At 39.3% G+C, this 14,521-nt stretch overlaps 1 protein-coding gene across 1 annotated transcript in view; it reads right to left on the bottom strand.

Annotated features, from left to right (window-relative positions):
- Nucleotides 1-14,521, bottom strand: part of SYT14 (synaptotagmin 14) — a gene marked incomplete at its 5' end in the record, with an annotated part of 69,061 nt that overhangs the window by 12,321 nt on the left and 42,219 nt on the right. Inside the window, 2 exons of the mRNA XM_083379518.1 lie at nucleotides 4,131-4,580; nucleotides 7,630-7,898. Of these exons, the coding sequence (XP_083235644.1) occupies nucleotides 4,131-4,580; nucleotides 7,630-7,898 (719 nt within the window). The remainder of the gene's footprint in view (nucleotides 1-4,130; nucleotides 4,581-7,629; nucleotides 7,899-14,521) is intronic.

The raw sequence follows: 14,521 nt of genomic DNA on the forward strand, positions 1-14,521 counted from the left end.
CACGGGCCAACAGTTTGACATGCCTGATCTAGAGACATCCGTTTTTTGCATTGCAAAGGGCCTTTCATCTGTTGTATATATGGTTTTATTTGTGTGTGCAAAAAGGATTCTAAATTGAGTCATGTCCTGGTGTGAAGTCTGATAGCTTGAATTAAAGAGCCTATAAAATCTCAAATGACTGCAGTTGTTTTGTTCAAGTATGCTAATGTTCTAAGGTAAATATTATTCATACTATATAATATCCAGATGAGCACCTCAGTAGCATATTGTAGTTCTATGAGGTGTGGTGGGCTTCATAATTTGTTGACTGAAGAAACCACCATGCCATATGTATATATGCAACTGCCATTATTTTTCAAGCTACATTACTTGAACACATGGCACACATCACAAATCAGATTCCTCTGTAATGCACTATTCCTTTGCATGACCGTAGGACATTTAGAAACGCAATTACATTCTTATGCTTCCAAAGCATTCTTCCTTATCTTCCTATTACATCGATAACCATAAAAATACTCAAGGTCTCTTGGGATAAGATAGAATAAGTATGGTATTTAAGGAATGCAATAGAAAGCATTCATAATGCACAATGTATTTAAATTTCATTTTGTTTGAGGCAACTTCTTATAAAAGAATTGCCATTAATTTGTTTTAATAAAATAATTTAAATAAATTTTTACTTGATTTCAAATTAAATTAATTTTATTGGTTGACAATGAGATTTTTTTAGTACAATTGCCAAATGCAATAAACTGATTTTAGATATATGTGTGCACTAATTATTTCAACACCAATACATTTTAATAATACATTCTATTTGTAAATGAATGGAAATGCAAATTATAAATTTTTTGTGCAAAAATAAAACAAAATAACAGATTTAAGAGCTGTTATCATTAGTTATCCTTAGATAAAAAATAATTCCATCATCCAAAACTTGGTTATACTGTATTTAACGAACAGATGCTTTGAGATTAAAAAAAAAGATTGATTACATTTGATTGTGTATCACCATGGCATTAAAACAAAATTTGAACAGTGTATGAAAAATAAAGGTTCCCAAAACATCTGCAGGCTATATCTATACATTTTCCTTGATAGCATTCTATTGCCTTCTTTTTAGCATTTTTTTCAACTTCCCAGCTTAAAAAAGGCAAGGTGTTCCGCACCAGGAGCTGAAAGTTTGTTTAAGCAGGTTGCCAGGCAACCTGTTCACACTCGGCACTTCTTACCCTCCCACTTTTGAATTAGCCTGTACGGATGGCATTACCTTCAATTTGAGCCATCTGAAGATCTGTTGCTGCAATGCATTCTGGTGCTCTGCAACCTGGCTGCCTGAGGAGAATTTGGCTCTCTGGAACAGTTTCCTTTAGCGTGTGTGTGTGTGTGTGTGTGTGTGTGTGTGTGTGCGCAAAAAAAGGTGCCGGAACGCCGTTCTGAGCGTTCTATGGGAAAAAAAGCCCTGACTAGTCTGAATTTACTTTACGACCACTGAAAAGATTTCCTCATGGAGTTCTATAGGAACTGAGCAAGTGTATATAAGGACCTTTTTTATGTCAGTTAAGCACTGTGGAAATGAGTTCAAGACCAGGTAATTCAGAGTGTGCCATATGCTTTCTATTCTAAATGTTAATAGCAAGAACATTAAGCTCACATATCTATTGATACGGGGAATTTAACACATAGTAGAAAACTAGGCTTCACTATTTCCATGCTAATGAAAAGCAGCAGTATGTTTAGAAACAGCAGCTCCCAGTTTCATTTGATTCATCGGATGCATTTTTGCAACAAAACATTAAATGACTAGAAATATTGAATAGTCCATATGAAGTATTCAAAGGAGAGTCATAGAGATGTGAACTCTCTAAACCAGACATGTCAAACACAAGGCCCGGGGGCCGGATCTGGCCCGCGAAATGGTTTCATGTGGCCCGTGAAGCCATCCTGGAAACAGTGAGGGAATGGCCCCCACTGCCTTGGCCCTGGCCCAGAGACCCTCCTTCTGCCAGAGACCCTCAGATCTGTACCACTCCTGCCCAGGCCCCCATAGGCACCCTTGTTGCGAATGATGTAGAGCTGGCCATGCCCACCCAGTAGGCCATACGCACTCTAGCCACGCCCACCCAGTAGGCCACACCCACCCAGACCACACCCACCCGGACCCCTGAGGGCAACTGCACTGCTGATGCGGCCCTCAATGAAATTGAGTTTGACACCCCTGCTCTAAACAGAAATATTTAGTCTATTGCAGGTTTTCAGATATCCATAGATAGATAGGTGGCCACAGATAGATCGATTTCTTTTTCCTTTGAGTGACAGAAAGTTCAGAGATTGAGCAGACTACCACCCAACCCCGGAGCACACCACAATTAGGGTTATTTGAGCCTATAGCCCACTGGACAGATTCACTAATTGTTGTGCTACTGAAAAAGATCTCATCACGAATTGCTGTGTAAATGAATACTGTAATCTTGTGTGGGGGTTTTAGGGGAAAATGGGTATCACTCCTGAGCAAGGGTTAGGGAACAAAGAGGGAGAAAGGAAAAGTATCACTGTGTCCTAAGACTGAGTTGTAAGGGGCTACCTCCATAGAATGCAGAAGACTTAGCCCTGAGGAAACTGGATCTTAATTAGAAAATAAATGACTGGAAGAGGTGGACTTAACCCTTTCCTGTTAGCTCCATCTTTAATTATTGACAATAACCTCCAGCCATCCTGTCAATAGATGCTTAAACTTGATCAAAAAGGAGAAATTTCCTGACAATGAGAATAATTAATTAGTGGAACGGCTTGCCTCCAGAGGTTGTGGTTGCTTCAACACTGGAAGTTTTTAAGAAGAGACTGGACAGCCATTTCTCTGAAATGGTATAGGGCAGGGGTCAGCAACCTGAAACAGTGAAAGAGCCACTCGGAACCAGTTCCCTCACAAAAGGAAAAACTGGGAGCCGCAAAATATGTGTGCGCATGCGCGTACATGCGCGCATGCGCAGAACAGGGTTTGACTGAAGAGTGGAGCCAAGGCTAGATATGCACCTACCCTGCATATTTGAATTGATTGGTTGAACTTTTTTAGTCCCACTTTTTTTTTTGGACTGCACACGGCAGAGGACTGGGAGCCCTTATTTCATCAACCTCAGAAGGAGGTTGCAGACCTGTGGTATAGGGTTTCCTGCCTGAGCAAGGGGTTTGAACTAGAAGACCTCCAAGGTTCCTTCCAAGTCTGTTATTCTATTATTTCTACTTTCTGTCATTCATTAAAAAAATCCCTGAAGAGGCAAAAGTAGTATTCAAAAAGTAACAATATAATATACTGTTATATATTATTATAGTATGATTTATTTATTTATTTTTTATTTTAATTCCATTTATATCCCGCCCTTCTCCGAAGACTCAGGGCGGCTTACAAGCTTAGCAGTAGCCTTCATTCTATGTATATGCCTGCTTATTAGGGCTTTCACACACCCCCTAAGCGGCATTATTACAAAGTCAGCTTAATTGCCCCCAACAATCAATATATTATACATTATAGTGAAAAAACCCAAAACCAATCAACAGAAAGGACCAATTAGCAGAAAGAAATGATTTAATCACATGTATTGCAGTAGCATCAAATTGCTTTAAAAAGTCTAGGTAAATACCTATGTTTTAGCCAGGCACAAAAACATCCGTAAGATTAGTATAAGCCATACTTATAGCAAGCATACTTTACACTTCTTGAGAGCAAGCAATACTCATAACTAGAACACAATAGGAATAAATTTGATGAATATGCCTTGCACAGTAGTTGGAGGAGGCAAGCTAGTTAGGAAAAAAAGAGACCTCATCTTATGCGTGGGTTTCAAATCTTTTAAGAGCTTGCAAATCAAAATTGATACCTTGACACTGACTTGAAATGAATCTTTGACCTCTCAGAGATCACTGAATTCTCATGGCATCCAAACAGCATGATCAGTGATAAGAGATAATGAAAAGTGGTTTTTAGGATACCTTTCCTTGTTCTTACAACTACCCTACAGCAACACTTAGCTTCAAATTTCTAAGATGTGTTTAACTATATTTACTAGTGGCACCTCTTTTCAGAATCACTTACATGACTGAACATTTATTCTATTTGATTTAATACTTACAGAAATGTTGTATGCTGGTTCTAGAGTCACCGGTACTGACATCTTTCCTTGAAGATTTAATTTGGTTAAGTAAAATATCTTTTCTCCTAAAATTCTTTCTCTTTTTACACGACGTATACTGTACAATCTAAAGCGTACTGCATAATTCCCAATCATCTCAGACTCAATATGATTAAATTTAAATGTCTCAGTAAAGACAGGGCAAGGACCACGCTGGATGCTGGTTTTTGCCCTCTGTTTCTTGATAGGAAGGAGAACTAGGTGTACTTGCCACAGACTTCCACTTGTCTTGCTGTAATTTGGAATGTCTGTGACAGCTGTGACTGTTATTAGAAGCCTCTGTTCCTGTGAGTCATAGTCAAAAGTCACATCCAAGGTGCCATATTTAGCTTCTGGTTCTGGATCAAAAGATTTAGGGAGCTGTGATGATGATCCTTGAACTGACAGATCCTAAATGAAACAGAAAAAAGTAGCTTTATGGTCATGCACATGTGTTTAAGTATTTATATTACTACTGATATATATATCAGTCGAAACGTCGCCCCTACACCTTTAGTTCTACGCGGGGAAAAACCCGAATAACCAAAGATCCACATACGAACACCCGCGAAAACCTCAGAAAACAAATTATAGATAGATAGATAGATAGATAGATAGATAGATAGATAGATAGATAGATAGATAGAGATAGATATAGATATAGATATATAGATAGATATAGATAGATAGATAGATAGATAGATAGATAGATAGATAGATAGATAGATAGATATAATTTATATAGATATGGATAAATATATGCTTTTATTGCAAAGAATTGAAAATAATATCTTTGCTTGCATTATAGGAAGTTTTTGTTTATTTAACATATAGAGCAATCAAACATTCTATTAAGAACAACATATGCACAGCAACAAAAATATACTTTTTTAGATTGCAAAAAAAGTAAAATGGAACATGGGGAAGAGTATCCAAAGTCTTATTGGATCTTAGAACAGAGGGGTACGTTTATAGATTTTTATAGGAGATGTGCCTTAAGCCAAAGAGATGTATACATAAATCATTTATTCTTTAAGTATTGTCTACTAGAAATGTGGAAAAACATTTTGAGATTGAAATGTTCCAATCCTCAAATATCCAAACTATCCATTATTGGAATGGCTCATTTTGACCATATTAGAATAGGTCTGATTCAAAATAAATTGCTCTCACCTCAGTAATGCATTTCAAGAATTTTGATAGGATCAAAATGCATCCCCACTCCAATCTCAAAATTGGAATGATGTTTCCAATGACACAATTGAACATTTGAGGTTGTGACACGATAAAAACAAAACATGTGCATATCGCTACTAATATATTTACCCATATATTTTATTTCACTGACAATTGTTCACAGCTTTTGATTTGTGGTGTACATTCTACATGGTTGCATGACAGAAACTCCATAGCATTTGTTTGATCCTAATAAAGATATGTACTAGGGGATGCAATTATCTAAGTTAGCATCTTTATTTTGTATTTTAAAGTTAGAATGAGAGCTTCTTGATTTTTGGTTAACTTGTAGAATTTGGATTATCATTATTTATAAAACTAATTAATATTGTAATTTTTGTGTTCCTTATCTAATAGTTTTAGCTGCTGGAAGTTCTAGCTGCTGGAAGACAACTACTTAAGAGCTGCTGGATGACATATTGATGCATTCTACAGCAGTTTCAAAACATTTTTTTTCCTATGAAAATTCATTGATGCAAAACCCCTGCTCAAAGCTCTGTGCAGCCCTGATGATTACTATGTTTTATAATCCATGGTTAGAGCAATCAATGTATTCTGATTCTGAATGACAATATTCCTCTAGTATGAATTCTGAATTTTTCTCATAGTTATCAAAGATGCAGTGCTGAATTGTAGTTTTTCATTAAAATGCAATAAGGAATAACAAAACACACTGTTTCCAACAAAATTATACTGATTGCAATAACAACAAAATAAATATAAAACAGAAAACTGCATGACAAACTTTGGTCAAATTGTTATTACACAGAAGCAAGGATGCACAATGTAACTTTTATGTGAATAGTTTTAAAAGGTAAAGATGGTGGTAATCTGAATTATGTGTCTATGTAGCAGGTAGGCGGGTTTAAATCATGATATTGCATAAATAAACAAAAGTGACAGATTTTGTATAATGTAATGCCATTTTGATACAAATGGGGATTCTACAAATGCCTCTGGATAGTTGTATGAATAACAACTTGTCCACTTTCCTTAATTCCTTGAGTCTCTTTTACAAAATATGCATTTAGAGGGAAGGGAAGGAAAATAGGCCTACTTTAAAATGCAATATTGTGGAGTTGATGATATGTATGTATGTATGTATGTATGTATGTATGTACGCACGCACGCATAATAATTTTGTCTGCTCCTCTAAGGCTGAACTTTGAATCTCAGCCTGTTATGTAAAAGTAAAAGGTAGTGTTTCATCTAATTGAGCTTGAGTTCTGGTGAATTCATTGACATGTCTACAAAGATTTTTTTTCTGTCCTCTTGCATAATATGCAACCCAGTAGGACACCACACCTCTCTGGTTTGAGCTATTCTCAAAAAGCTAAACAGGGAAGTGGTTCGTCACTGCCTTCTCACAGGATTTTTTACAGCTTTTAGTCTAGTGTCTATAACCCTGGATTTTCAGGTCTCTCTTATCCAAGTCTTAACCAAATCAGATCGTGCTTAGCTTTTTGAGAATAGCTCAAGTCAGAGTGGTGTGGTGTCCTATTGGGTTGCATATTATGCAAGAGGACAGAAATGAGCAACATTTTGGTGGTCAAAGGCAACAATTAACACTTGTAGAGAGGACAGGAGTCCAAATACTATATAGTCAACAAGGTTTTGTTATATTGTTTTTGTTGAAATTGTGATAAATATATAATCTGGCATAAAATTAGAGATTTTATATGTTTCCTATTCCAAAATGGCAAGAAAATGCACCACCAAAAGAGGTAGAACAGTTGGGGATCATAATATGCCTCAAAGTAGGAAAATGTAAGTATTAGCTCAGGAGCTCTACTTATCCTGTGGTACATTCTTATAGGGCCTACACCATAATACTTTAATATGAAGATTCTAAGACAGGGGTGTCAAACTGCCGGCCTGAGGGCTGGATGCGTCTTGCCGAAACCGTGCCCACCCCATTGCCGGCAATGGAAAAAAAGTCATGATACGTCATGACATGTCACATGACGTTGCAGGTTTGACACCCCCACTCTAAAATTTTGCTATGCAATACAAGTATTGTTCAAACACTGGCCTTCCTTTTGCAAACACAAACTACTTCTGACATCTCTATTAACCTGAGAAAGTGTTTAAAGAGGGTTTTTTTCCATTGTTTCTCAAAAAGCACATATGTAGGTCAATGGATACCTGTCAATACATAATAGAAATGTACTTAAAAAACTCATACTTCATTTTATGCTAAACAGTTTTGGGATTTTTTTTTTACCTCTGGGCTAAGGACAGCAGTACTATCACTAGGCACATCTTCTTCATATCCTTTGTTATGGAAACTTTCTATTTCATGCCCATTACTTCCTTCACTTGGGCATTTATAAGAACATCTTGGACTGTTGCTGCACTGAGAGAATTCACATTTGCTCTCACCAACTTCAGAAGGTGTACAGGAGAGATGCGGAGAGCCACTATCATCCTGGTATGGTGGAGGCTGCAATTCATCAAGAGGAGGTGTTTGTCTCATTCTTTGAATACAGTCTGCTGTGAAGAAATGACAGCATAGTCTTTCATTTTATAAGTAATATGACTAGAGGGTAGGCACAGGATTTGTTTAGCTAGACCATATTCAAAGAGGGGTTCTGATCTAAAAAGAACTTATTCTATGTAACCTGCTAATGCCTCATAGATCCGGCTGTTAGTTTGCCCAGCTTCCAAAATGGTCCACCTTTGATAATTTTCACTATTAATAGTTTAATTCAACTATATTTTGACCTTGTATATGCAATAGAAACCATTATTACATTTTGATATATTTTAACTTTGCCTTGAATAATAGGTTTGCATCTATCAATATGCATAATGCTTCTTTGACTATTATCATTTAGCTGATGTCCTGATCCCACATTCAGTCAGTTTCGATTCTGCAAAGTATACCAAATTATCATAAATGGTCTTATTTATGTGATTAATTAATTACTTAAATGAGTCAACTAAAACATTTGTTCAAAGAAAAACATACAGTAACTCTACATAGTAAGATAGTTTAAAATTTATACTTGTTTATACTCATTGAACTGGCATTCCACCTTCTATTTTTATTAAATAAAAGGGCTGCATCTTTTAAAATAAACTGCTTGATATACACACAAACATGCATATCTAAAAACAAACATGTATTTTTTTTCCCAAAATCAGTTTCTCATATGCACATTAATAAAGATATGATTAATTCTTCAATTTAACATTCACAAAACTCAAATAATCTTACAGTAATTTATAGTTTGCAGATCAGTGGAATACCATAATATAGTTTAAAGCAGGAGAGACAGAAAGTACTCTAAGAAGAAATAATCAACAGATCTATAAGGAGAAATCCATTTGAGAATGCAGAACATTTACCATTCTCCTACCCATTTACCAGCAAACATTTGTTTTTAAAAAATCATTATTTCATAATTTCATAATAGTAAAGTTGGAAGGGACCTTGGAGGTCATCTAGTCCCCGCTCAGGCAGGAAACCCTATACCATTTCAGACAAATGGCAGTCTAGTCTCTTCTTAAAAACTTCCAGTGTTGGGGCATTCACAGCTTCTGGAGGTTGTTCCACTGATTAATTGTTCTAACTGTCAGGAAGTTTCTCCTTAGTTCTAGGTTGCTTCTCTCCTTAACTAGTTTCCATCCATTGCTTCTTGTCCTGCCTTCAGGCGCTTTGGAGAATAGCTTGACTCCCTCTTCTCTGTGGCAGCCCCTGAGATACTGGAACACTGCTATCATGTCACCCCTCACTCTTCTCTTCGTTAAACTACAAACACCCAATTCCAGCAGCCATTCCTCATATATTGTAGCCTCCAGACCTCTAATCACCTTTGTTGATCTTCTCTGTACTCTTTCCAGAGTCTCAACATCTTTTTCAGATCATGACCAAAACTGGATGAAGTATTGCAAATGTGGCCTTACCAAGGCATTGTAAAGTGGTATTAATACTTCACGTGATCTTGATTCTATCTCTCTGTTAATGCAGCCTAGCACTGTGTTGGCTTTTTTGACAGCTGCAGCATACAGCTGGCTCATATTTAAGTGATTGTCCACTAGGACTCCAAGATCCCTCTCACAATTACTACTATTGAGCAGTGGCGTAGCGTGGGTTGTCAGCACCCGGGGCAAGGCAAGTAATTTGCACCCCCTAACCTGTGGATTTTAGCACTCGAGTCTCTTCCACTAGCTCAGGAATTCTGGGAGTTGAAGTCCATGAGTCATAAAAGAGCCAAGGTTGCCTACCCTTGAGTTATGATCAAGGCAAAAAAGGGTCTCTGGAGAAGAGGGAAAATGCTAGTTTAAAACTGAAACAAGGCAACTTTAAGGTGCCTCAGCTGTGATTTAGGATGAGACAAAGAGAGGACATGGCGTTGAAAATGGTTAATGGGGCATGTTTGTTCCACTCTTAGTGGACGTCAGGATAAACCCCAGGAGAGAATGACCTTACAACAGATGTGAATAGGCTTGAACTACGTTTGTAGATTGAGTGCATACATCACATGAGCGATGATGGGCTTCATCAAGATTTATGATCCCACAATTGGCTAGTTTTCTCCATCTTGTCCTAAACCCTGGATACCAACCACGGTTTATGGCTTAGCATGTGGCGTGGGGTTGACCCAACATGTTAGGCGACAAACAGTGACTTCCAACTTACAATGCCTCAGCTTCCCAAGGTTATTCCAAAGCCGGAAAAGCCAACCAACCCACCCTGCAGCTTTGCCTGCTTAGGCTGAACCCCAGGAATTCATACTTGCTGCGGCGCCCGACCTATTTTCTGCCCAGACACTGCTTATCCAAGCCAAGCCGCCTCCTTCTCTTTGGCACCTCACCCCAAAGATTCGCCAGCCTGGCTGGAAACTCTCGCTGCTGGCGACGTGTGTTGGGGGGGGGCGACGGTCCTGATCGCCGATGTACAGTTGGATCGGCAACCTGCCGACGCAGCTTTCATTCCAGAGCAGGGACCCCCGGAGAGACGCTGCAGCGATCCTCCCCCGCGGGAAATCCACCCTCTTTCAAGCCCCGCCGCGCCCCCCCCCGCCTTTGGCAACCCCGGGAGCGCCTTGGGAGAGCCTCCGCAGCGGAGCCCCGGGCTTGCAGGAGGGCCGCGCTCTGTGCACGCTCAGGAGCCGCCTTCTCCTTTGCGGGGGGGGAGGAGGGAGAGAAGGCTTCCGTCCAGCGCCGGAGCGAAGGCAGATTCCAGCCTCTGGCCCTCCTGGCGGGAACCGTCCTTAGAAACGGCGGGAGTAAATAGGCGCCAACCGCGGCTGCCTGCGGCGGCGGCGGCAAATAAGAGGGGGAGGGCAGGCGGGAAACAAGCCGGAACTTCAGCCAACCCGAAGGCAAGAGGGATTATGCCCTCTCGGGGGAGCGGAGGCCGCCTGGCAAAAGTTAAAGGAGCTCCAGCCGGGCCTGGCTCCCCGGAGCCTTCTAGGCCGGGCAAAGAAGAGCGCCTCCGACTTGTGGCCTATGGAGTTTCCGGTCGGAGCGGCCCGAAGGAGGAGTCACGCTGTGTGTTTGTGTGTGTGTGTGTGTGTGTGGCGCGCCGTGGGGCGTCAGGCCCTTCCCGGCTGGGGCTCCGGTGCCTCCGCCCTGCCGGATCCCGGCGCCGTCGAGCGCGCCCCCCCAGATGTTGCGCCCGGTGCGGCCGGCCCCCCCTGCACCCCCCACGCTACGCCACTGCTATTGAGCAAGGTACCACTTATACTATACAGTACCTGTACATTTGGTTTTCTTGCCTAAATGTACAACCTTATTTTTTTCACCATTGAATTTCATTTTGTTAGATAGCGCCCAGTGTTCAAGTCTGTCCAGATCCTCCTGTATCTTAAGCCTGTCTTCTGGAGTGTTGGCTATTCCTGCCAGTTTGGTGTCGTCTGCAAATTTGATGAGTTCCCCATCTATCCCCTCATCCAAATCGTTAATGAAGAGGTTGAAGAGCACTGGGTCCAGAACAGAGCCCTGCGGCACCCCACTACACATTTCCCTCCATGTAGATGCGGTTCCATTGTTAGGATTTATATAATGAAAGTTTCAACTAAAATGTATTAGAATTTTTAGTTTTTGAAATGTATGTACTGTCAACAACAACTAGAGCCCAACACTAGGTTTATTCACTTGATGTGAGTAGCCAATGAAATACATACAAGTACAGTAACCCAAATCCCCTTTTTATGCTGTTCAAAAGAACAGAGATGCATTGGAGCAGGTGCCACAAAGCAAGCTTGTAGGTTTGCAATTTGACAGCATACTTATACAGTTTTAGACAAAGAAGCTTTACAGCTTTGATTATTATTAATGCAAATAGGTAAGTCCCTGCTTAACATCAGTCAGCAGATAAATACAAGTATCTTTTCATTATCTAAGTTCTCCACCTCTGGGTGTGATCTTTACTGTTCATTTACTAATGGTGAATTTTCATGATCTTTGTACTTTCCAGCACCTTCTGCCTATTTGACTCAAGCACTTGCAGTTTTAACTGTCATTCAAAAAGAGGGTTAATCTTTTCAAAAGGGCTTCAAATTATCCCATCATTGGCATTTACAAATATTAGCCCTTTCTAAAATTTGCCAGATAATACTCCAGAAGAAGTCTACTCTCTGGAGGGGAAAAAAGAGTTGGAGAAACTATTAATGCTACTAACCAATTGCAGTGGGTTGTGAACAAGTTTATATTTATATTTAATTGATTTTCTAATTTTGCAATTAAACATTTAAAAAGCAAAAATCTCAAGTTACAACATCAGATATTTCCTCTCTTTATTCCTTAATATCTACTATCTTATATTGAATTAATATAATTCTTATAATCAACCAAATAAAAGCATCTTTGTTACATTTATCAATAATTTTGAACTTATACATATTTAGTTGTGTTTAGATTCAATCTTATATACATCAATGTCCTGTTGTAGCTTTTTCCCCAGGCTTTAATTTCCCCTCAATATTCAACTTAACATTAGGTATGTTATAGTTTCTAAGCTTTAGGTAACTAGAGTTTCCCTTATCTCAACTTCTACATTTCCCCCTTTTTATAACAAAATCTAATATTCTAAATATACATCTTAGCTATTTGCATATAGTCTTATTCTATTTTAAAAAATTTTCACCATATTAAGTTTGTTTATAAAAACAAACAAATAAATAAATAAATAAATCAAAAATCTATTAATCTTATTACACATCTTACCCATTCAGTTATATTACTTTATTTTCTAAAAAAATATCTATATTCAACCATCTTCCACCTTCTAATCAATAGTATAAAATTCCCCCTAATAAATCAAAACCCTAGTTTCTTTCAGCCTTACTCTGGCTTTTTTCCTTTGCCAACTAGCCATCCATGTCAGTATTTTTAATTAATCAAATAGTTCTCCCTCTATTATTGTGTGTATTATCTGAGTTAAGAAAAACCATTTAATTACAAATTTTTTTGGAAGAACTAGCCCATATTTCTTTGATCGCCTCCCCATTATTCCAGTTTCCCAAAGCTGTCCTAATAGGTTTATCTTCCATTGAGTCTGTTCTTCTTCCTTTTCCTCAAGTTTCTTCTGATTCATGAAAAAAATATTTTCCATTTTCAATGTTGTCACTCTCATTTCCTCGTTGGCTGGATCTGTTGATCAGTTGGGTCCTCTGTCTTAATATTTAGTTGTTCCATTTCTCCTGTTGCTTTCTGCATTTGGTTGTAGTCAAAATCTGGGTCTGTATATTTAAGCTGGCGTTGTTGTTGTTAGCTGCAAAGTCGTGTCCGACCCATCGTGACCCTATGGACAACGTTCCTCCAGGCCTTCCTGTCCTCTACCATTTTCTGGAGTCCATTTAAGCTCACGCCTACTGCTTCAGTGACTCCATCCAGCCACTTCATTCTCTGTCGTCCCCTTCTTCTCTTGCCCTCAATCTTTCCCAGCATTAGGCTCTTCTCCAGTGAGTCCTTCCTTCTCATCAGGTGGCCAAAGTATTTGAGTTTTAGCTTTAGGATCTGGCCTTCTAAAGAGCAGTCAGGGTTGATCTCCTCTAGGACTGACCGGTTTGATTGCCTTGCAGTCCAAGGGACTTGCAGGAGTCTTCTCCAGCACCATAGTTCAAAGGCCTCAAATCTTTAGTGCATAGCGTTTTTTATGGTCCAACTTTCACTGCCATACATATGCAACACTGCATACATTCCCATTGCATACATGGGAATACCATAGCCTTGGCTATATGCACGTTTGTTGACAGGGTGATGTCTCTGCTTTTTAGTGTGCTGTCTAGATTTGCCATGGCTTTCTTCCCCAGGAGCAAGCGTCTTTTAATTTCTTGGCTACAGTCCCCATCTGCAGTGGTCTTGGAGCCCAGGAAAATAAAATCTGTCACTACCTCCATTTCTTCCCCATCTATTTGCCAGGAATTGAGAGGGCCGGATGCCATGATCTTGGTTTTCTTAATGTTAAGTTTCAACCCAACTTTTGCACTCTCCTTCTTCACCCGCAACAAGAGGCTCTTTAGTTCCTCTTCACTTTCTGCCATTAGAGTGGTATCATCTGCATATCTTAGGTTGTTGATATTTCTTCCGGCAATCTTAATTCCAACTTTTGATTCATCTAGCCCTGCCTTTCTCATGATGTGCTCTGCATATAAGTTAAATAAGCAGGGCGACAGTATACAGCCTTGCCGGACTCCTTTCCCAATTTTGAACCAATCAGTGGTTCTGTGTCCAGTTCTCACTGTTGCTTCTTGGCCCACATATAGGTTTCTCAAGAGACAAATAAGATGGCCTGTTATGCCCATCTCTTTAAGAACTTGCCACAGTTTGTTATGATCCACACAATCAAAGGCTTTAGTATAGTCAATGAAGCAGAAGTAAATGTTTTTCTGGAACTCTCTAGCTTTCTCCATGATCCAGCGTAGGTTGGCAATTTGATCTCTAGTTGTTCTGCCTCTTCGAAATCCTGCCTGTACTTCTGGTAGTTCTCGATCCACATACTGCTGGAGTCTAGCTTTTAGGATTTTAAGCATAACTTTACTAGCATGAGAAATGAGTGCAATGGTGCGATAGTTTGAACATTCTTTGGCACTGCCTTTCTTTGGAATTGGAATGTAAACTGATCTTTTCCAATCCTGTGGCCACTGTTGAGTTTTCCAAATAAG

This window comes from Vipera ursinii, assembly GCF_947247035.1.
Source record: "Vipera ursinii genome assembly, chromosome: 1".
NCBI classification, from domain to species: Eukaryota; Metazoa; Chordata; class Lepidosauria; order Squamata; family Viperidae; genus Vipera; species Vipera ursinii.